A 24315-nucleotide genomic window follows, 5' to 3' on the forward strand; every position below is an offset into this window, starting at 1 on the left:
TAATTTTTTCACATTATATGTGTATATACCTATAAAATAAGTAAGATCATGGGCATTTAAAGTTATTTATAGTGCATGCATCATTCAGCAAATTTCTTTTTCTTAACTCAACTTTAGGTTATAAATCTATTCTCGTTAATGCATATAGTTTAGGTTCATTTATTTAAAATATTTTAAAGTGCCATGATTATAATCAGACTAATTTATTCATTTCCCTAGTTATGATCATTTATTTTATTTTCCTTTTCCTCGTGTGTTCAGGAAACATGACACTGAAGAGCTATGTACATTTTTTTTAATACATGTGTGTGTTTCTCTACGCCCGGATTTCTAAGCCACTGTGCAGCTGCCTCTGTACTTTTAAATTTTTCTCATTATCAGTTGTGCATTGGATAGCTCTTTACAGTGGGGTCCTCACGTGGAAGGCAGGACCTTGTGCTCCACCCACTAGATTCTGGAATCCCCTCTCCTGAGTTGTGATAGCCAAAAATATCTCCAGACATTCCCAGGTGTGCTCTGTGGAGGAAGATCAGTCACCACTTGCATGATGATGTGTTATGCACATTTCCAACTTTATAGAATATTGGGCACTGTTCATCAAGTTAGCTGTACTAACCCTCATTAGAGTGTCTGTGTCTATTTTCCTATGATCTGATTTTTGTTATTTCTGCAAATGTTTTCATTGTGAGATGGCGCCTCATTATTCTTTCCATTTCCAAATCCTTCCTTACTCGTGAGAAATTGCATCTTTCCACATATCGACTGAAACTTCAGGCCTTCACCTGTATGCTGCTGCCTTCTGGAAAAGGAACCACAAAGTTCTTCATTCTAATTTTTGTAACGGTTTAAAAATTTTTGTATTCTTTGAAGATTTGAAAGTTCATGTTTTGGAACTTCCCGAACTTGGCTCCTTCAGGATGAAAACAGTCTTGGTCTCTTCTACGTTATTCACATAATTTGATTTTTCAAAATTTCTTTTACAGTGAATTTTAGATCTGCACAAAGGACTTTTATTTATTTAGTGTCACTGCATATGTGGCTACACCTTTTGTTTCTATTACCAGTTATCAACATTGAGTTCTCTAGTGACTTTCTTTACCTTTACTTCTAAATTTAATTTTTAAGTGTATCTCATTGTGGAGGGAAAATATACCCTGTACAATTTCTGATTTTGTAAATTTATTAAACTATAACCTATGACCAAAATATGGCCATTTTAAAAATAAGTGCACCACATGTGTCGGAAACATAGTTTCATATGAAGAGTACAGATTTTGGTATAAAAACGTGATTGGCTTACTTGCTATATCTTTGCTCATTATTTTACTTTTAGGTATTTTAAGCTCAAAAGATAATCCAGCTTTAGGCCCATTTCCTTTCTATGAATTTTTATTTTATAGTATTGTGAGTGGTCCTTGACATAAATTGTCAATCTACACGAGTTCACTGCTTTTACCTAACAAATGACTCCATCCTTTTCTCTTTCAGTCATTCAGATATTTACTTCTTTATGTATCAGAAGTTAGCCTTTTCTTATATGTTGACATCCACCGGACGTGACTTATTCAAATGCAAGAATTCTATGTTGCTCGTCAGCGATAAAACACATGGCATTATGAATATTAAATCCCATTTTATCATACATAATTATACATCCTATGCCATAACATATAATATTCTATATTGCTATAGATCCCTCGCTAACAGACTACACCATGTAATAACATAATGGCACAGTGCTGTAACCATATTGCCAGTAGCTGAATGGACGCCTGCATTTACGGGACATGTGATGGGGCATCTGGCACTTGCATTGGCCTTTCTGCCCCTCTGTCCTCGGTACACTTCCTCACCTCCAGGCTGATTCCATCCTCTCTGCCCGTCTGTCTCTCCCTGTGGCCCAGCTGCCTCTCTCTCCTGGAAGCAGCTCCCATCTCTCTCTCCTTGTGCACAGAGGAGAAAAGCCCCAGAAGGCAAGCATATTGGAGTCTGTTGGAAGACATGACTGTGAAATGCAGAGCAGTGCAGGGCAGAAGATGGGCTGGAAATGGAAGGGTAGAAGGTTCTAGAAACCTCACCCAAGTGCTTCAGGCAGAGCCGCTGCTGAGCAGTTCCTACCCCCTTTAATGAACTGTCTGGTGGACATCAGCGTGGAGGTGAGACGGGGCAGCCTTGCGCGCATGCTCAGGCTCCAGGCCAGGTGCGTGCGTTGGCCCTGTGACCTCGGGCACTCCAGAGTGCAGATCTCTCTGCCTTGCATTTATTTCCTTATCCATGGAGAGGGTGAAATTTCAAAAATCATGTGAAATATAAATCTACTTCCAGGTCAGAGAGCCTTATTTGAAAATCAATCCAGTAATCTTGGGGTTTATTTGGGTTTTCTGGGAGCCTCTAGAAGGATCGCTCCTGGAAAATGCCGCATCTAATTGATGTGTGGCAGGGTCCTCAGCAGGGCAGGCCAGAATCATGGGGCGGCGAGTGAGTCCCAGTGCCTGGGTCATGCCCCAGACCTGTTATACCAGAAGCGTCAGGAAGTGGAAGGCATCAGAGGTGTGACACTCGCCAAGGGATGTTGAAAATCACTAATTTAGAAAAATCACCCTTGCTGTTAGGTGGAGGAAGGCAAATAGGAGGAAAGATTCTAATGCTGTAAGTGCAAATGTAATACACTGCTCACTACCACCTCACTTAGGAGAATCACTGGTGCTTGTGGCTGGCACACTCATTTTCTCTAAGTGTGTTATTCCCTGTGCTATATCTTCATCTAGGACAGTCTCTCTCTCTCCCTCTCTCTCTCTCTCTCCAGTTTTTGCTAGATACCCTCTCCTCTGCTCACCTGGGAGTCATATTATCCAAGACGTGGCTCTTGACTGAGGGTGGCACATGTACCATGTTGTCATGCTACACTCAGCGATTTGCACTGTGCTGTGGGCCTTTCTCATACCAGGATTCTAAAAATTGATTTTAGTAACACTTAACAGTGCCTTAACCTAAACAGAATAAAGTGCAATCTGAAAATAAATTATTTCTGTTTTTTCTTTAAGATTTTATTTAACACCATCTATTCAAAAGGAGCATTGATCGTGAAGTGGGTCAACTTCATCAGTGTTTTCCCTGTCGATGATTTATCCTTCCAGTAAGGACAGAGCCTTTCCGGAATGAGCCCATCGCCCCCACTGAAATGTCGACGGCACTGCTCTTACTTCTCTCCGAAAACTGCTTGAGAAAACATCACTCTGATTTCTCTTTTTCCAGGTTAGCCTGCTGGTCTCTAGACGCCTGGTCCCACTCATGCCCTCCTGCTCCTGGCGACCTTTACATGCAGCCCTTGGCACAGTCCTGTGTGTTCGTCTCTCTCTGGCTGGCTCCCGCCCCCTGCTTTTCACTCCTCCTGCACCTGAGCACAATGCCTCCTTGAGTGCACCTGAGATTCTTCACTTATATGTTGGGGACATTTCTTACACTGCAATTTAATGTCTATGTGCTGATTACTTAAACTTTGAACAATTTGACTTGGAGCAACTTTAGAGCAGGGACCATCTCTTATTTTCTCATCTTCAGAAAGGAGCATTGTGCTTCAAATACAATAGATAATAGCTACTCTTTGAATCAGGGAGAGAACAAATGAAGATCGCGACCCTGTGCAACTAATACCAAACAGACTCCTTGGTGCTGGTTGCCTCTGCAGCCTCTTGAAAGGCTGGTCTTCTAGACACTTCGCTTTCTCTGCTCAGTACCATGTTGAAACACCTCAGTGCATTTCATTCTGGGAAGGCCTCTGCAAAAACAGGATGTCTGCATAGAGATCTGAAAAATAAGGAGGTTTCCAAATGGAGGTCTGGAGGACAAGCCATGGAGCAGGTGGCTCTAAATCTTTGTGGGGTCAGAAAAGGTGGCTGCAGTGGCATCCTGGTGACAGTGGCAGAGACTGGATGGGAGGATCCCAGGCACAGGTGACGAGGACGAATTCTGTTCTCTTGTCCAAGGGAAACACTGGAAGCCTTTAATTGGGGCGGGAAGGGTGAGTGAGAGGATCAACCTTCTACTTTGGAAAGCACACTCTGAACCACTCAGTGGGGCATGACATTTCGTGGGGGCTGGTCAGTGTCAGGGACCGGAAGGCTTGAAGAACTGCAGGTGAGAGATGATAGGAGCCAGGTCTTGTACTGTAGCAGAGACATGGAGAGATGTAGACGGGTTTGTTGCATGTTCAGGAGGCAGAGCCAGAAGGACTTGCAGATGGGCCAGCGTGAGAGGAAGGAGGAGAGTCAAGAATAACATTCCAGATCCTAGTGTGAGTGGAGATGCCATTTACTGGGATGGAGAAGACTTGGTGCGGGATCCAGGCTCTTTAGGTGAGAAAATCAAAATGCTCAACCCAAAGCTACTAAAGATTCACAATAAAAATTATACCACTATTTTATTACCTACATTTATAAATTGTATCATGTTTACCTATCTGTGATCCCACCATCAATAATTTAAGAGCATCCACACTTCCCTCTATCAATAAGTAAGTAAAAGGTGAGGCTCAGAAACGTGCCCAGCAACACAGGAATAGGGCAGCGGGGCTTGGTTTAACCTGAGTTCATCTCTGTGACACTCTCCCCAGTTGCCCCATTGTCGCTCCTGAAAGCAAACGCACCACAATGACTTCATTGTTTTAAAAGATAAGTTAAACATCTTAAAGGATGCCCACAGAGGGGCTGGAACTAGCAAGAGAACGCCATCCTTTCAGAATCAAGGGCACCCAAGTGAGCCTACCTTCAACTTCCCTCGGCTCTGGTGCCTCTGGCTGATGCTCAGCTAAATTCAAAAACTGACCATGTGTATTTAATTCTGAACAACACAGTGGCAGGAAAACACATGGACCCTTGAACTCATACCTTCTATTCCCAGAAAGACAAGTACAGCCCTTTCCTATGTTGAAAATGAATTTCCTGTGTTGAAAATGGATTTAAGAAGAGATGACACATTCAGAGAAACGACATTGAGGAATTGTTTATCTGCTGCTATGAATTAACGTGAAAATGTTAAACCGAACATGTCAGGGTGTGGCCAACAAATACAAGCTGAACAAAACCCACTAGCCTGCACCGAGAGCAGAAGATGTGACATCAGGAGTGAGTGGCTCATGCCATGCTGAGTTGCTGGGAAGACCTCTGTGGGTGTGCAGATACGACTCCCACTGTCTTCCTTTGTGTAACAGGGAACTGCCCTAGCTAGCAACACAGAGACTAAAGTAATGGAAAAAAAACACAGCATTTGCAAATCAGTAAGTGGGGAACGTCTGGGAATTCGGTTCTACTGAATCTGAATCTAAGTGATTCCATTCCTATGCGGGAATCACATATTCGAGTATCTGACTTGAATAATGAGAATTTCTTCCTATTGAAGTTCAAGCATCATCGACCATTCAGACAACAGGGGGTGAGGGTGGCTCTCTGGAGCACTTTATTAAGGATGATCGCTCAGCAGGTTGTACTTACAAAGGGGAAGATACTCTGTAGAGGTGGGAGGTGGGAAGCAGAGCTAATGACTTTCCCATGACTCAGAAAAGCAGGAGCCTGGCTCTGACCTGTTTCAGAAGCCTCGTTTAGATTGGAGTCACAGGAAGAATGGTGTCACACAATGACATTCACATGGCCACAACACATCACTATTAACGTGGCCACAATGGCTCATGACGCTTTGTGCATATTCTGCTGCGTCCAGCCGGGCAAATTGATGGGACCAAGTATCCTACCCAAGTGGATTTTTAATGTATATAAATGTAGATTACTGGGCATATTTTAATGTACCTTTGGACTCTATGGCCCTAAACTGATGGTGGGAGATGGCAGAAACCCTTTTCTGTCTCTAAGATTTTGTGAGGAGCTTCACGGCCCAAAGAGTTCAACAGTAAAAAGACACCAATGTCAAAATAGCAAAAGTGAACAAAATGAAATGTAACAGCCTATATAACAATGCCAATAGGTCAGCTCCAAAATGGAAGCATGCAAATGCTAGCTGGGAAAAAATGCTGGTTTAAGAATAATTCATGTAAAACATGAAATCTATGCATGCTTGTGGATGATAAGGTTTACTATGAAGTCCTGGTGTGGCAGAATCACACAAACAGACAAAGACAGAAAAGCCAAAAGTGCTCAGCCTGAATTCTGAGACTCCCGAATTTGCAAAGAAAAGGAGACATTGAGAAGCAGAGGGTGAAGAGAAGTCTGCAGGCTGAGGGCTCCTCATCGGCCGTGCCCCGGCAGCACTGGGGCTGTGAAAGCAGGATGGCGAGGGCCCCAGACTGAGGTGGGCGGTGAGGTGCTGGCCAGCAGGTCGGCCACGCTGGAGTGAGCTAGAGTTCCCTCTCCTTTCTCCATCCTCGCTGTCCAGGTAGCACCTGCTGTGTAGGAAACACCCACTGCCCTTATGGTTTGCCTGGTCAGAGCCCCCTCCACTGCTCCAAACAGTGCTGGCTTCACCCATCGTCTTCCTCTGAAATAACTCTCCTAGTGTCAGTGACTGCTAGCAAAAGCAGTGACTGAGCCGTACTGCCATCACCTCATTACTAGTTCCTCTAACTCCTTCTCTCCCGTGTCTTAATTTCCCTTTCCTATCTGTTTTCAACCGTGTTCTGAGGTCATCCAGCATCCAGAGTGACGCCTTGGACAGGGACACAGATGGATACACGCAGCCTATGCCTTCATGAGTGGCCCTTACTCTAGGTGCTCCTGTCCTTTTGCGGATCATTTGCAAATACCGTCACAAAGTCTTTCACCTGTTTTTACAAATCAGGGTTTGAAAGCAAATTGTGAAGTGTTTAAGAGAAATCCAGACAAAACCATGGCTCCCAGGCTCCTCGTGTGCGACTGGGAGGTTCGTGTGATGTCTCTTTGTGTTTGCTTTTTCGTGAGTAGCAAGGGGAGGAACCTGCTTCTGGACTGGGCTGTGGATAGAGGGAGATGATGTTATGTCAAGGTTTTGGCATACTCTCCTTCCGAAACTCAGTGCTGAACAAATGCTGGTTGTTGTCATTTTAATTATATGCTTTAAAGCATTAGATTCAATGTGCTAATTCCCATTACGGCATAGAAGGTAATTTTAGCTTCCTGTGCACACATATAAACACACATTTTTTTAAATCATAGGATTCTACCTAAATATCCATAACATGTCATCAATTCCAAAACCCACCCGTAGTCCGTATGACATATGCCTGGTTTGAACCTGACAGACTCCACCTGAAGACACAGATGACTGGTAACGAATCGCGCATTCCAAATCTTACTGACTTTGCCATCTCTGATTAAGTAAGCACTGGATTTTAGACTTCAAGAAAGTTTCTCTTTTCTCCTTCTCTAGCTAGTACAGAAAAACAAAGCATTTTAAGACCCAGGAATGGATTTTTTTTGGTACCAAGGAAGACGTGAAAGAGGAAGTTTTACAGAAGTGTTCGATTTCTGCCCTTTTAAAGATATCTCTCAGCAGCGTGCCCCTCTCTGTTCCTATGACATGAGGGTTGCACAGAAGCTGAGCCTGGGGCTGGCGTGCAACCAGGCTCTGGCCACCCCACCCAACAGGCCTCCAAGGCTCTGCCCTCCTCTTTCCTCTCCTTGTCCATCCTCAGCCACCCTCACGTCAAAATGCTGGGTTGATTTACATGAAAGATTCCATTAGGTTTAAATCATTTAAATTCATAATTCCTCACAGCCACATGATGAATGCAAGTCCAGACCCCAGTTTATGCCTAGTGAGAGAGGTGGGCATGGCTCTGGGCAGGGCTGCAGAGACACAGAGATGTACATTAGGAGCAAGACCAGTTTATGCCCAGTGAGAGAGGTGGGCATGGCTCTGGGCAGGGCTGCAGAGACACAGAGATGTACATTAGGAGCAAGACCAGTTTATGCCCAGTGAGAGAGGTGGGCATGGCTCTGGGCAGGGCTGCAGAGACACAGAGATGTACATTAGGAGCAAGACCAGTTTATGCCCAGTGAGAGAGGTGGGCATGGCTCTGGGCAGGGCTGCAGAGACACAGAGATGTACATTAGGAGCAAGACCAGTTTATGCCCAGTGAGAGAGGTGGGCATGGCTCTGGGCAGGGCTGCAGAGACACAGAGATGTACATTAGGAGCAAGACCAGACTCCACTGATTCCATGTATTTTAAAGCTCTAACTCCAAATCATAACTTTGCATAACAATTATTATTTCAGTTCTCACATGACTCCAATGGGAAGGAGCCTTCTATGCTAACAGTGATAATCCTTTCCAACCCTTCCATCGCACTCACTCTGTCACTCATGGGATAGCCCATACAATCCACTCACAACCGCACTCTGAGGCTACCCATGGTCTACAGATAAGCAAAGGGAAGCAGAGAGGCTGCACTGCATGATTTTCCCAGATCCCCCAGCCAGGGAGATGTGGATCCTGAATTAGGTAAACTCTGTGCCTTCAACTAATAAGCCTGCTGCTTTTAGCAGTTCACACATAGTTATCATTGAATACTCATAAATTGCAAAAGACAGTCAGTCACCCTATATGGAGGATATAATCTCTCTAAATGTCAGCAGTCATGGAAGATTTTATTTTATAAGCCTACATACCTAAAAGGTCTAATTTTGCTAACAGCTATTGATGTATAGCAATTGATTTTTGCAATGTCCAATATCAATAGGACAAAGAAAAGCATTCTATCTTCAGCTGTGCCACACGTATCCTATATGTGTCCTGCACGCTACAAAGGAAACCTCAAAGATGGGGAGTGCATATGGAACACACTGATAAGAGAGGGTTTTATGTGTCATGCATAAGAATGGTCACCAATGGTGCCTGTGTCAGCAAGGGGATGAGGCCAGGCTGGAGTAGATCTGGACTGGGACGTGGGCCATGATCCACCCAGGCTCCTAGCAGCTCAGGCCAACTCACCCAGCAGGGCTGTTAGAAAGAGGTGGTCACTCCAGACCCAGAGGAAGACCCGCTGGACAAGGCGGCTTGGGGTTGCCGGGTACAAGTGGGAGGATGGCCTAACAGTTGGGAAGAGACGGGCAGGAGAGGTTGAGAGAAAAAGAAACACCGACTACATCAGCTGGACAGGGACTTCACTGGCTAGGCCGACGGGGCTGGTCCAGTGCGTGATGCTGTTTGCTACAGCCACGTGGGCGGGTTTTGGAAAGAAGGAGACAGATTCACACACACACATGTGGAACCGTGCAGGGGTCCTTTCAAATGGCAGTGGGGTCTCCAGGCAGACATTTGAGCCACGCTCTGCGACCTTCACCGGTCTCTGAGGCTCACACCTCCACTGACCAGCGGTATCACGACTGTCGGCAAAGTCAAGCAGCATCCTCTGAAATCTGCGCCTCTTTCACATCTCCATGTGGTTCTTCTCTATTTAAGGTACAAAAAATAATTTCTTTTATTTATAAGGAATAAACAATGTTAAAGAGGCAGAGACAGAAAGAAATGACGGAGACCGAGAGAAAGAGACTGAGAAAAAAAAGAGAGGGAGGAGCAAGAGGGAGCGAGAACTATTTTGGAAGTGAATTCAGAGCCTCCTTGTCCAGACCCAGAAGCAGGTTTACTGATCATTTTCAGCAAACATTTGACACGTGGTCTTACAAGGTAAGGTAAAAGTCTTTAACTTGGTGAGAAAGGTAATGACTGCCATGTTTTCAGACCTCCACAAGCTAGATTACACACCTTACAGCCACTTGTTCTAAACTTCTGAAGACAAGCATGTTCTGAAATCCAGATTTTTAAAAAGTGAATGGAGTGTTTATATCCCCAGTAGGATTGGAGCAGTGTCCCCAGTCAAGTATTTTCATTTGGGGGGAAAGCACATATGAATATTCACAGTCGGAGAAATATGTAAGAATTATAAATACACTTACATCAATCAAGTTGAGATTTTGCTGCTAATAAGTTCAGGTTGGGTCATGTTTTTTATGAGCACATGAGTCATAAGTGAATGTTTGGTTTTCTGAACTTTTTGGAATTTGAAATTATAAATAAGCAATCAAGGACCTAGACCAACATGCTTTAAATTCATAATTTTATTTACTCGTAAAAACCCTGAGAATGTCTTATGACATTTAATTCACTGACTGCAGAAGTGAGGCTGGAGTGTTTAACTCTCTCCTGACACAAGAAGGACTTTCTCTTTTATACACTAATGGTAAATATGCTGCTTGTACATCGAGCATCAAGTGAACATCTTCTTCGCTCAGCAAAGAACTGGTTTTAGCTCGCTGATAACCAACTCCACTCCTAAAGGAAGTGCTGAGACCAGGAATAGAGAAGATGTCAAAGAACCAGTTAGCAATCGCTCCTGCCAAATTCCCTAAGGCTCAGCCATCTCTGTGGCCTTGCGTCATCGAGGAGACATTATTGGATATGACAGAAAAGCAATATTTATTAAATATTTTTGGGTTAGGAAGTTTTATAGTTAAATTGAAATTTAAAATATGTGAATCTGACCTGAGATTAAAGGGTGAGATTGAAGATGCTGTGCAGTGTGGGAAGACGGGGTAGGAAGGGCCCCACCAAGGACATGGGCCGCAGGGCAACACGACCAGCACCTGTGCTGCCTGGAGAGAAAGAGACATGACAGCCACGAGGCTCACGGCACCTGTTTTTACACACATGACTGGGAAAACGGCCTCAATCAAATAGGAATTGTAAAGGCCAGAAAAACAACTTTGAAAAGAGCCTGGGTTTTTGGAGAAAAAGAGCCTGGTATCTGTTTTCCCCAAATTGTGACTATCTGGACATTGGCCTTAGGTTTTAATGTCAAAACAGAGAGTATAAGTTTGAGTGTAAGTTTCTTTTTTTTCTTTTTTCTTTTTGTTTTTGAGATGCGAGTATCACTCTTGTCACCCAGGCTGGAGTGCAATGGCGTGATCTCAGCTCACTGCAACCTCCGCCTCCCAGGTTCCAGTGAATCTCTTGCCTCAGCCTCCCGAGTAGCTGGAACTACAAGCGCCTGCCACCACACCTGGCTAATTTTTGTATTTTCAGTAGAGATGGGGTTTCATCATGTTGGCCAGGTTGGTCTCGAACTCCTGACCTCCAGTGAGCCACCTGCCTCGCCCTCTCAAAGTGCCGGGATTACATGAGCCACCGCGCTTGGCCAAGTGTAAGTTTCTAAACAACACAGTTGGCCATCACCTCCTCAAGGAAAAATGGCGTCAGTAGTCAGTGGCCAGGACTGCTGGAGACAGGCCCCCTCTGCTGGGAGATGGGCCACTGGGCACCATCTCTGACCTCCTCCCTCGCCTGACCTTGAGCACGCTGCTACTTAACCTCTGTGTCCTCCTTGGTCACAAAACAGGGATGGTCACAGAGTTATCAGAGGAATGAAGTGAGAATTAATTACTGACTATTATACCTGACACTCAATAAATTTTAATGGAGGTAGTTTCTTGCTGAACTTTATTTGCATGTGCAGTTGTGTGTGCATGTTTATTTAAGTTTATTACATGAATACACCCTCTTAATGATGTATTCATGATTTGGTATATTTTTATTTGGCTTAATGATGGTCTATTTTCTTAATAAAAATCATAATGATGCCACTATTGTCAAAAAATGTGAAAACGAAACGAGAAGGGTTAAGATGTCGATTTTAGCAAACAGTTCTCTTGCTAAAGCAGAGGCAGTTAAATTCATCTGTGATGTAAATTCCTATACTATATAGAGTCATTTGAAAACCATTCATACAAATAATTGAGAATTGAACAGACTGAAGTTTAAACATCACCTCTGCCCCTTGCTGGTTGGTTAGCCAAGCACCCATAGCTCTCAGTCACTTCAGGTGACTCAACTGCAATGTTCCACAATTAGCATGAGTAGACAAAGAGAAAATCTCTGAGAAGTGCTTAATGACAGCTGCTCTTAGCTTCAGAAGTATCACAAGGGTGACCACAAAACCAAGGACAACAGCCAGAACAGTGTGTCATCATGTAATACATTTAACCATTTCAAAGCAGTGTTGACGTCTGAGTTTTTGAGGGATATTCAGATAACAAGTACAACACGAGCTATTTAATGACATTGTAGATTGGGCAGATTATACCGCTGTTTTAACCTCATACAATATTGTTTGGAAACATCTATACAAATAAAAGTCATAAGGAAATACATTTCAATATTCATCTATAGGCTTCATGAAATAGATCTGCACTATGATGGTCCTGTATAAGTAGCTGGAAATACTCAAACAGGACCGTCAGTAGTGTAGATCTACTTCATGAAGAACTTACCAAGGTGGTAAGTTTGGCCGTCACTAGTGGAGAGTGCTGAAGGACCGCTACCCGGACTTACGGACAACTGCCTTCTGACAGAGGCGCTGGCCTTTGCCTGCTGGGCTGGGAGTCCTCCTGGTAGTTGGAATACCATGCAGGGGAAAGCGCAGGGCCTCCTGTTGCTGCCTGTTGATTTGTGCTGAGCTCTCCCTGCCCCCTTCCTTCTGTTAAATAGCTCCAATCCTACGCAGCGGCCAAATGTACTTCTTCCTTCTGCCCTTAACTTCAGGTCCAGATATGGGCCCAAGACCTGGGCTGAGCCACCAAGATGGTCTTTTGACAGAGACACAAGTGGCTCCTAACTTAGGGAACCCCAGGGCAGCACGTGGTCATGTCCTTCTCTGTGTTAGAAAACACATACAAAACTGGTGTGTGTGCACGTGCCCATGCCATGTGCATGAGTGTGACAGAGAGAAGCCACATTTGAGTTCCTGCATCTCCTGTCCCTGTGTCAAGCACAACCTCTGCTCTCTTCAGCTCTGCCATCATCTCAACACTCCTCCCTTTTCTTTTCGTTTTTTCTTTAACTGTGTTGGAGCTGGGAATCTAACACTATCAATCAAGGAATTCCAATGAAGAGAAATTTTAAACCAAACATACCTCAGTTTGAAATCCACCTCTTTCATTTACCTAATTTTCCAGGTAACTATCCTTGAACAAGTGACGTATCTGGCTTCTGACTTATTACATATAACATTTGGGATGCTCATCACTCCTCACAGGGTTTTGAAGAGTAATGAAAGGGACAGAGCACAGCACCTGATACTCGTGTCTTTTTTCGTCTTTTCTCTTTTGAGCACTTATAACTCATTCTCATTTCACAGTGAAATGTCCTTGCTACTTTACATAGGTAGTCCAGCCACTCCTAGCATGGCTACGCTGTCCACCTAGGGTAACAAAGCTCTGTTAGTTCTGAAAGTTTTATGATCTTCTAGATTAAAATAAAGACCTAGAGTCGTTTGTTTTCATAGTCATTAGAGGTGGCAATCCCTAGAATGTCACGAGCTAGTTTTGCTTAAGCCATTTAAAATAAAGACAGACATGCAGACTCAGACTTCATGCTTTCTCTTTTATTTCCTTTAGAATCTCAGTGACACAAGGAGCTAACGCCAGTGACTGCCACCTTATAGGCAGGATTGTTGTGGAGACAATTTAGGGATAAAGTCAGCAGGGCCTGGACTCAGATCTTGACTCCTGGGTGACATCTCACTATACAGTACAGACACAGCCATGCACCCTCTGCTTAGCTGTGGATGAGGCTTCAGTGAGTGAACAGAGACCAGCACTGCAGAGAGTGCCTGGCACAGGGGAAGGGCCCCGTGAGCTGCACTGATCATGGCTGCAGTTGTCACGTAGGTTATCAATAATGGAGTCTGTGAGAAACTGAGGGAGGCACCTCTTGTCTTGAATTTTTATCTTGGGAGCACCGTCAAGCTACTTACTAAATAACAGCTTATTATATAATAATGAAGGCTCACTTCCACATGGTATGTAAGCTTTCTTTCCCTTACCTCTTTTTAAACTTTGTATGTGACACTCTCAGATTAGGTTCACTGTTCATAATAAACCCTTAACAGAAACCAAACCTTCACGGGAGCTGCTTGCCGTGGCTTCCCCGTGACAGGTATGGCTCCCAGCAGGATCACAAGTTCAAGCTCACGGTGACTCAGCGTTTCCTTTCAGGGCCACACGGGTTAGAAACAGGTCACATGCTCTGAGTCAAACACTGCTTGTTTTCAACTTAGAATTCAAAATCTGACCTTTACTGACAAATGTTATCCTGCAGCACCACCATCATTTCCACCATTAATCAATACAAAAGGAGACTCGGAATAACTTTTTGGATTTAGGAGCCTAGCTTTTCTGGGACTAAACCCATCTAAGCTGTTTAAGGTATGCTGAAGATAAACAATGAATTACTCTTTCCAGCTTTCATTAAATCTCAATTCCCAAAAGCAGAAATTACATTCATTCCCCAAATGTATGATATACAAAGGGAAAGAAAAATTGAAATAGCACCTATAAAACAAACAGCTGGAGGTGTGTGTGGGGTGTGTGTGTGTGTGTGTGTCTGTGTCTGTGTGTGTGTCTGTGTCTGTGTCTGTGTCTGTGTGTCTGTGTATGTGTCTGTGTGTGTATGTGTATGTGTCTGTGTGTGTGTGTGTGTCTGTGTGTGTGTCTGTGTTGGGTGTGTGTGTGCCTGGGTGTGTGTGTATGTGTCTCTGTGTGTGTGTGTGTTGGGTGTGTGTGTGTCTGTGTGTGTTGGGTGTGTTGGGTGTGGGGGGAGTTAGGGGAAAGCAGTCAATACAGGAAGGACCCTAAGTGAAAAAGGAACTTTTAGTAACCAGCATTTGTGTTTGTGTTTCTTCATTTTTCTGTTTTTATTTTAATTTCTTGGTTTGGATTTTTTTGTTTTGTTTTGCTCATCTGACTTCATGGAGAGCTCGCCATCTTGTGGAATTCCAGGTCCATGCAGTCTTACTGCCACAGCTCAAAATATAGGAACCTAGAGACTTTTTTCCTGTTGTTTTAATAATCTGTGGAGGAAGACGCTTATGCAAAGCGTTATGAATACTGTTTTCATGCAGTTAAGCCTCAGGAGGCGAGGTCTATATCTGTATCACTTATATTCTGGTTAGGCAAACGTCCTATCTGCTGTTTCTAGATAGCAGTCCTATGTCACAATCAGGAAAGTAGCTTTACAGCCATTTTAATGCGGAAATAAACCTCCATACATTTTCATGTGATACTTTCAACATTTTCACCTTCAAAAACAGAGTCGAAGGTAAAAACCACTTTTGTACCTTTAATGATAAAAGTGAATTACAGACCAGGTGCAGGGGCTTACGCCTGTAATCCCAGCACTTTGGGATACCGAAGCCGGTGGGTCACTTGAGGTCAGGAGCTCGAGACCAGCTTGGTAAACATGGTGAAACCCTGTCTCTACTAAAAACAGAAACATCGGCCAGTCATAGTGCCGTAACCCTGTAATCCCAGCTGAGGCAGGAGAATCGCTTGAGCCCAGGAGGCGGAGGTTGCAGTGAGCCGAAATACCACCACTGTCCACCAGCCTGGGCAGCAGAGCGAGACTCCGTCTCAAAAAAAAAAAAAATGAAGAGGTAGGAGGAATTACAGCAATGTTTTCTTCTCTCTGGAGGTCTAATCACATAAGTATTGAATATGCCTTTAGCTCAATTACTGATGCATGTATATTTTATTTTGATTCAGGTATCTAATGAATTGTTATGGAACAAAGAAGAGAGAGAATGAATTTGAAGGAAGAAGGCTTGTAATTTTTGTAGTATTTGCTTTAGGACTCAGTGTACTTCATCCAAATTCCACTAAAAGCTGCACTGTGGAATGAGTGAACCAGTGAATAGATGCTGTGTTTATATGGTCACATGCAGGCTGCTTTAGTCTACATAATAGAAACGGAAATGTTATTTTGAAAAAATCAGACAAGTAGATATGATAATAATAATGTCATTCTTAATAATAAACTATATATAATATATAATACATATATTAATAATAGGAGATATACTAATTATTCATAATAGTAGATATAATTATCTACTTAATAGTAGTAGATGTATTACATATATGTAGAATCAGGCAGCCCTCAGAATCACAGCAGATTCCGAGAGATTACAGGGATGCCTTGTGCTCAGAACAAATTTTTTTTTTTTTTGAAACAGAGTATCGCTCTGTCGCCAGGCTGGAGTGTAGTGGCACAATCTCGGCTCACTTCAACCTCTGCCTCCTGGGTTCAAGCAATTCTCCCTCCCAAGTAGCCTCCCAAGTAGCTGGGACTACAGGTGCGTGCCACCATTTATAGACAAAGAAAGGGAAGTGCCATACAGAAATCGGCAGAGCGGTGTGACAGCTGGATTGGTTACAGGTTGGTGTTTGTCTTATTTGAACAACTGACCACTCAACAGTCTATGAGTGGTTGAAGTACAGCCGCTGGGATCGGCCAAGTCTCAGCCATTTTTACAGGTGCAAACTCCTAAGCTAGGTTTTCAATCTTGTCTGCCTGTTAAGCTAGGTTATAGTTCATCCACAAGGACTCAAATATAAAAGCATGGAGTTCTTCTCCGGCCACATTTAGTTTTCTTTAACACATGGTATTAAGCCATGCTACAGATAGCAGTATCCTTTACCTATAAGTACCAATTTTAAGAAAGAGATTCAGAAGGATCATCAGTTTGTGAAAAGTTAGAAGGCTCGCAAATTCAGGTTTATATTTCTATTGTGAGCAACCCAAACAGTTTCCAAAATTATGTAACTTAATACTCATAATTACTAAACAAAGATTAGATACCAACCTAAATGTAAACATTAAACTAATATGAACTCCTCAAACCTAACCAACATTGTCAAAGTGAGAAGATCCGCCAGTATTATAAATGTAAGAAGACCTGCATAACACGAACCACAAAAATCCTGTGATGCATATTGTGTTATAACTTGGAAAACAGCTCGCTTTACCACTAAAGTTCTCCTGTGAAATTGCCGTCGTACAAATGCTCCAATTGATGTCTTCATGAATCTTGAGGGTGGTGAATATTTTCATGGAAAATGTTGTTTTGCACCCATTAGATATTTATGATACATTTTAATAAAATAACTGCTTTGTTCAAGAGAACTGAATTATTCATGATTTTCCTGAGTTCCTTCCTGTTGGAGCTCCTTATAAAGTCACCCCTGACTGTTTGACTTTCTAAATAGCCTAAGTGACTCCAAACTCATTTTTGCAAGAGAAACGAGTATCAGAATTGCAGCTCAATACAGAAATTCTTGTTTTCTCCCACACACTCACACTTCAAAAGACTCATCTAAACCATAGATCAAGAAGTTAAATTGTTTATTTAAATTATAGGTTAGATTATTTTTTTCTTCATCAGTGGCTATATGTCTGCAATGCCAAGCACATACCCACATGCACACACGTGCACGCACACGTGCGTGCGCGCACACACACACACACGCAGATGCACTCTAAACCACATATCAGTTCAAAGCTTTGAGCTTTTGCTGGTTCGAAGGATTGGGAGCAGAGAAGCCCAAAGCTCTTCTCTTCCTCACGGGCTGTCTCTCAGCATGCAAGCCCTGGAATCCAATTAGGTGCTTCCTCCCAGGGTGAACATGTTCAATTACCCATGTTCAAGGTAGAAAAACACAAAGTGAATCTCAATTGATGGGTTTTGTCAATACTGCTGCTGCATAAAAGGAATTCACTTGAGTACAAGCTTCCTCATGTCTCCGGCTTTGATTTCCTCCTTTATAATATGAAGGGATTTGATTAAAAATATTTCTAATGTCCTGGAAGCTTGGAATTTTTATATTCATGTTACTTTTGCTTGGGCGATCATACTTTAATATGAGCACTTTCTTCTAAATTGCTATTGTATTTTGGGAACAGAAAACCCTAAAATAGTTTTTCCTTGTAAATAAAACACGATTTTGATAAGGCCTTTTATACTTCTTGACTACTTTCCACCTACACGACATGACAAACCATATCCATAGCCCTAGACGTCTTCACTGAAATGTAATGACAGTGATTAGCAACGTGGTAGTAAATTAGGCCAATTCATTCTCTTCCCCTGAGCACACCTGCACCATCACTCGCCCCTCAGAGCAGCGGCGGGACAGAGGTTGTCCTGTAATTTCTCCAAGTGGTTCTAGGAGTTCAGCCTTGAACTGGCTCCAGCACCCTGGAAAATCCTTCCTCTCTCCAGTGCCCTCTTGACTCCTGCATCTCCAGCTTGCTGTCTCAAGCAGCACCACTGGCTCTCTGACCACTCTTCCCCTCCCCAGCACCCTGGTTCCCCCCAGCCTTGTCACCATGTAAATGGCACAACCATACCATGTGTTGCTCAGGACACAGTCACAGGAATCATTCTTGATCTCTTTACCTCATGTCCTACCTTAGGTGCATCCATCCTTCCTGACCTTCCTACCTTCAGAGCGTAACACATGTTTTTCCCTTCCTCACTGCCTGTACCACCACTCACATCAGGGCCATCACCACCTCCCCATGACCACAACAGGAATTTAGCTCTCTGCTTCCAGCTGGGACTACCACAGGGACACCTCCACAGACGCAAGTCACCTGCAAAGTGAAAACCAATTTCCTTGCATACTCAGAACCCGCAACCACTTCTAGCCAACTCAGAATGAAATCTAAATTTCTGACCATGGCTATTATCCTCCCTCTTCCCCACACAACTGTAGTCTCAGCTCCTGGCCTTCACGTTCTCCCTCGAACAGTGAGTATGTTCCCTCAGGCCCCTCGTACACTTCCATCTGCCCTGGACACCCCTCCACATCTGTGAATGGCTTTCTCTGGTGTCTGTACCACAGGTGTTACATGATAGGAGGCTCCCGATTAACCCATCTAAAAGCAGGACACCCGCCTGCTCCTCTGTTCCCCAACCCTGATTTATTTATATCATATCACCTCAACTATGACGGACCTGTTTATTAATGTCTCCCCAGTCAGAACATAATGGCTTCAGATAGAGAAATAGCACAGCAAAGCAGAGAGAACTAGAGATATTCTTGCAGGCTTAAAACAGACTACGTGTGTACTCAAGAGGGGGCTTGTTGAAGAAGCCCCCCCAAAATGTTCTCTCAATAATCACTTGGCCTTAACCACTGCCTTGACTACATGCGGTGAGAGAAGCGATCCCTCTCTCTCTCTCTCTCTCTCTCTCTCTCTGTGTGTGTGTGTGTGTGTGTGTGTGTGTGTGTGTGTGTGTGGTTTTTCTCCTATAGCATCCTTTAGTTTCTCTCACAAAATTTCTCCTAAAATTGTGCAAACTCACACCATTCTTCTAGATCTAACAACAAACACCCCATAAACTATAAAAAAGGTGTCAGCAGGTATCTGAAGCCAATCCACATGTCCCTCAGAGCCTAGTTCCCACACCCCCGCCACTGAATTGAGTTTGGATCAGAATCCATTTCTCTCTTGCTCTCTTCTCCCACCAGCTTCTCTTCTGAATGGGGTTCATTTCCCGTATCATTTCTTAGTCTCATCCTAACACCATCTGGCCCAATCCCTGTGGCAGAGACACACTAAACCAGGCAATCAGCAGAAGCGCAAACATCGAGAAAACATTCTTCACTCACTGTCTACATGGCCTGTCACTCCCATCAACCTCCTATGACCAAGGCATCCTAGTGTTAACACAAGTGCTTTCCTCCTCCGGTAAAAGGAATCAGCCCCTCAGGTTATGTGTGCTGTGCATCTTAATCCATGATATAACTTCATCTGACACAAATGAATACTCATACTTACTCAAATCATATTGCCCATTATCTCAAAACAAGGCCATGGGTTAGGAATGCTTAAGTACTATTACAGTCAAAATACTTAAAAGGAATACAGGAGTTTATATATGCTTAATTTTTTTTCTGATCTAAAAACTAGTAAAACAGAAATATATTTGTTCACACACATACAACGTCACCCAAACATTTAATAAACAGTTAGAACGTTGTTAGGCGGATAGTTTCAACCCAACAGTATCCAACAGTTACCTTTTACTCACCATTTTGTCTCTGGAAAGTAAGAAGATAATTTGAGACTACCAAACTGCAATCCCAATTTGAAGGCATGGCTTTTAGATACAAAATACTTTATCACTCACCGGTGTGCACATAAATTGTTAAGATGAAGTCCGTATTTCTCTTCAGCAGATAACCCATCCATCAACAAGTAGAAAATGAGAAAATTGCTCTGGCCAAGAGGTTGTGAAACAAGTCTGGATTTTTCTAGCAAATACGTATAAATTCTGGCTGGTTGGGAAAAGAAAAGCGATTCTGTTAAATGGCAGTATTCATTTCGTTTCCATAAATTAACACATATTAATTAATTACAGGAGATACAAGGACTGCTGATTTCCCCCTTTCCCACCTGTTTACATTTTATTGTATTGTCTTATTGCATTAGCTAGGACTTTCAATATGATGCTGAAAGACACAGTTTAAGGGGACATCCTTCCTTGTGCCATATCCAACAAAGAACTTGGTGCATAAATACAATCTGAAATGAGATTTGCTCTTGCCTGTAACAAAGGCTTTGAAATAAGCTTTGGAACTTTCCTCATTAATGTCTCACTGTTTGAGTCTTGGCCGTGTTGATATGGTGGATATTAACATACACCGTACTGACAAGCATTCCCAGCAACTAGATCAGAATTACATATGACCACACTGTTAAGCCCCAGGGACACAGACCCTGGTCTCTTACTGCCAGAAACACTGGAAGAAAGTCACTGCGGCAAAGGAAAATGGAATCTGAATTCACACAGGTCTAGTTTAATATACAGAATGTATTTGAGGATGAGGTAGATGAGGTTTCTGTAAAGTAATACACGTCCAATGTGAACAGTGTTTAGACATCTTCTCCTTTTATTGTGACCACACACGCATGGTAATAGGACTACTATCTAATGCTTATTTAGTCCTCTGTTTTCAAAATTTTAATTAATTAAAAAAAAAAAGCCAAAAACTGCAATATGGGAATCACAACCTCAATTTTGCTTTACAGATTAAGATCAGCAATTCAGTAGCTAGTGTTGGTTAAAATTATGACTGTATTTTTGGCATGCTGCAAATTGCATTGTTTCTGGAACATTTTAAAAAGTGAATATAGGTTTATTTTTATCATTATGAATATTCAGATTATGTATTTCAATTTTATTTTTATTTATTTATTTATTTTTTGAGACACAGTCTCGCTCTATTGCCCAGGCTGGAGTGCAGTGGTGTGATATTGGCTTGCTGTAACCTCTGCCTCCCTAGTTCAAGAGATTCTCCTGCTTCAACCTCCTGAGTAGGTGCGATCAGGTGCATGTCACCACACCCAGCTAATTTTTGTATTTTTAGTAGAGACGGGGGTTTGCTATATTGGCCAGGCTGGTCTCGAACTCCTGACCTTGAGTAATCTGCCCACATTGGCCTCCCAAAGTGCTGGGATTACAGGAGTGAGCCACCACACCAGACCTGTACTTCAATTTTAAATGCAAATGTGAATTATTATAGTTTTCTTCTTTGAAGTAAGAATCTATTATCAATATTATTTGGATGAGGGGTGTTAATGAATGGCAGTTCTTAGAAAAGCAAACAGATATAATTATCTTCTACATTTGAACTTTTAAAAAATCTCATGTAATGAATCTGCTAAGAATTATTCTAAAGTCCAGCCACTAAAAGCAAAAATGTGATGTCTCCCAGTTTAATTTTATACAGTGAATCTGTTCGAACAACTGGAACCACTATTTACAGTGCTTTCCCATGCATTTAGTAAGTGGCCAGTTTAGCTAATCAGAATTCTTCCTGGAGATTTTAAAAATTTCAAAATTAATATCTCTAAGTGAGAAAAGTCGTCTAATGAGACAACTTTGGGAAAAGTTGCCAGGAGTGCATAAATAAGAGGTCTTTCAAAATATCCCTTTTACTGGTAACAGTAAAGCCCAAAGGTGATGGTAAAATTGGAACCGGGGGTGGTGTCAAGCCCTGAACTAGTAACAAACCTCAGAGGGTGAGCATGTGTACGTGGGTGCGTGTGCACCTGTTGCCATGAGAATCCATCAGGTGGCCATTTCAAGTTAAGTTTTAAATATATTTTCCTCCTTAAATTCTTGGCTGAAAACATTTTCTGTTTAATATTAATAATATTAGTCTTGAATTAATTTACTAATCAAGAGGATACTTTTTAAAAATCTAAAGACATTTTAAATAAACCTGCCATGATAATCTTCCTTCTATTCCTAGTCTTTAAGCATGAAGTGTCAGGTGAGAAAGGAGAAGGGAATAGTCAACATGCTACCGTTCCTGGAGAAAGGGTTGGCTAAGCCCCACTTATCCCAGTCAATATGCAAGCTCTGCTTGAAGCAGTTTTCAAAACTAATCAAATTCCACAACATGGAGTCTCTTCAATACATTTCATCTAAATTCAAAAACACTGTAATTATTAATCAACCTGGTTAGTTCATCTCCAGCAGTGAATAAAATTGCTGTGGATTAGCAGAATTCTGATCAGCAGGGTTTCAAAATATGTATGTATCTTGAGTGAGGTTTTAGATGGAGGCAAACACAAAACAGCCCAAAATTCAAATTGCCATGAGACTCTAATATTCTTTCAAATGGAGAAATTCAGACCTTTTCATTGTGTCTGAAATGAAACCATAAAAATGGAAGGAATATGATGGGTTTCTAAGTGAAAAAGGTTTCAGGACACATTCATATAAGTGTTCACACATAGAAAGAAACATTCTACTACCTGGGCTCTTAACTTCTCAAGACTTCTGTGTTTTAAAAGCTCTTTTATGTCAGAAATACTTTTGACTAGAAACCCACTTGCAATTCTCTGCAAGTGTCCACATATTTATATATGTGTTCCAAAGTTTTGGTGCTGAAAAAATATATATGTTTGTAGATTATATGTAACATAATATGCAATAAAGTATTTCATAGGGCTATACAGTTTTTGTTCATTATGAAAAAAGTGGGGGCAATAAACTTCCCTCTCTTTCAAGAAATAAAAATTCCTGCCCTTGTTCTTCCCATTGACTTCCAGAAACTTCCAACACCCACTCTCACCCTGTCACATCCATCTCGTTATGGGTACATGACCACTTAGGGCCTGTTCCCGGAAAGTATTATCATGCCTCCAATTAGTAACCACCAAAAGCATACTACCAATTAATTAGGATAGCCAAATATTTTCTCTTTCATACCTATGCATTTCTTTCCATCTCATTATTCACGGTCAGGGTGGTGCTCACTCTGGTGATATAACCTAAGTGAAAGTGCCTCCCGGAGGAGTCAAATGGACGGACCCTACTCCCTCAGTCTGACATTGCCAATCCCTGCACCTCTCTGGGCCTCGTTTTCCCTATCCCTAATACAAAGAAGAAAAGACACAAAGGTCCCAAGATTTCTCTGGACTCCAGGATGAAGGCACTACCACTTAAAGCACCTACTGTGTACCAGACACTATTCTAGTGTCTTTCTAACATCGCCTCATTTAAATTCTGTCTCAGGCCTTTTCACATTTAAACCCAACTGTCTCGTCTCCTAAGCCCAGGCTGTTTGCAATAAACGATGCAGCTCTTCACATAAGAACAACTAAAGCGGGCCAGGCGTGGTGGCTCACGCCTGTAATCCCAGCACTTTGGGAGGCTGAGGCGGGTGGATCACGAGGTCAAGAGATCGAGACCACCCTGGTCAACATGGTGAAACCCCGTCTCTACTAAAAATACAAAAAATTAGCTGGGCATGGTGGTGCGTGCCCGTAATCCCAGCTACTCAGGAGGCTGAGGCAGGAGAATTGCCTGAACCCAGGAGGCAGAGGTTGCAGTGAGCCGAGATCACGCCATTGCACTCCAGCCTGGGTAACGAGCGAAACTCCATCTCAAAAAAAAAAAAAAAAAAAAAAACCAACAACTAAAGCATGTCCATCTATGATAGACTGGACAGGGAAAATGTGGCACATATACACCACGGAATATTATGCAGCCATCAAAAACGATGAGTTTCGTGTCCTTTGTAGGGACATGGATGAACCTGGAAACCATCATTCTCAGCAAACTGACACAAGAACAGAAAATCAAACACCACGTGTTCTCACTCATAGGCGGGTGTTGAACAATGAGAACACATGGACACAGGGAGGGGAGCACTACACACTGAGGTCTGTTGGGGGGAAATAGGGGAGGGGAAAGCGGGGGGTGGGGAATGGGGGAGAGATATCATGGGGAGAAATGCCAGATATAGGTGAAAGGGAGGAAGGCAGCAAATCACACTGCCACATGTGCACCTATGCAACAATCTTGCATGTTCTTCACATGTACCCCAAAACCTAAAATACTATCTATCTATCTATCTATCTATCTATCTATCTATCTATCTATATAGATATATATATAAAACAACTAAAGCACTTCAAAACTTTTAAAAGAACGTCCTGCTAAGTATATAGTTAGTTCTAAGACTATCTGATGA

At 42.6% G+C, this 24315-nt stretch overlaps 1 protein-coding gene across 3 annotated transcripts in view; it reads right to left on the reverse strand.

Annotated features, from left to right (window-relative positions):
- MYO16 (myosin XVI) overlaps nucleotides 1-24315 on the reverse strand; it is a 700871-nt gene that overhangs the window by 278537 nt on the left and 398019 nt on the right. For all 3 annotated transcript variants that reach the window (XM_064361880.1, XM_064361879.1, XM_021677383.2), the window contains exon 16: nucleotides 19956-20103. In XM_064361880.1, coding sequence (XP_064217950.1) covers nucleotides 19956-20103 — 148 coding nt within the window. The remainder of the gene's footprint in view (nucleotides 1-19955; nucleotides 20104-24315) is intronic.

This window comes from Aotus nancymaae, unplaced genomic scaffold, assembly GCF_030222135.1.
Source record: "Aotus nancymaae isolate 86718 unplaced genomic scaffold, 86718_ANA_hifiasm-v0.15.2.pri h1tg000044l, whole genome shotgun sequence".
Classification (NCBI taxonomy): Eukaryota; Metazoa; Chordata; class Mammalia; order Primates; family Aotidae; genus Aotus; species Aotus nancymaae.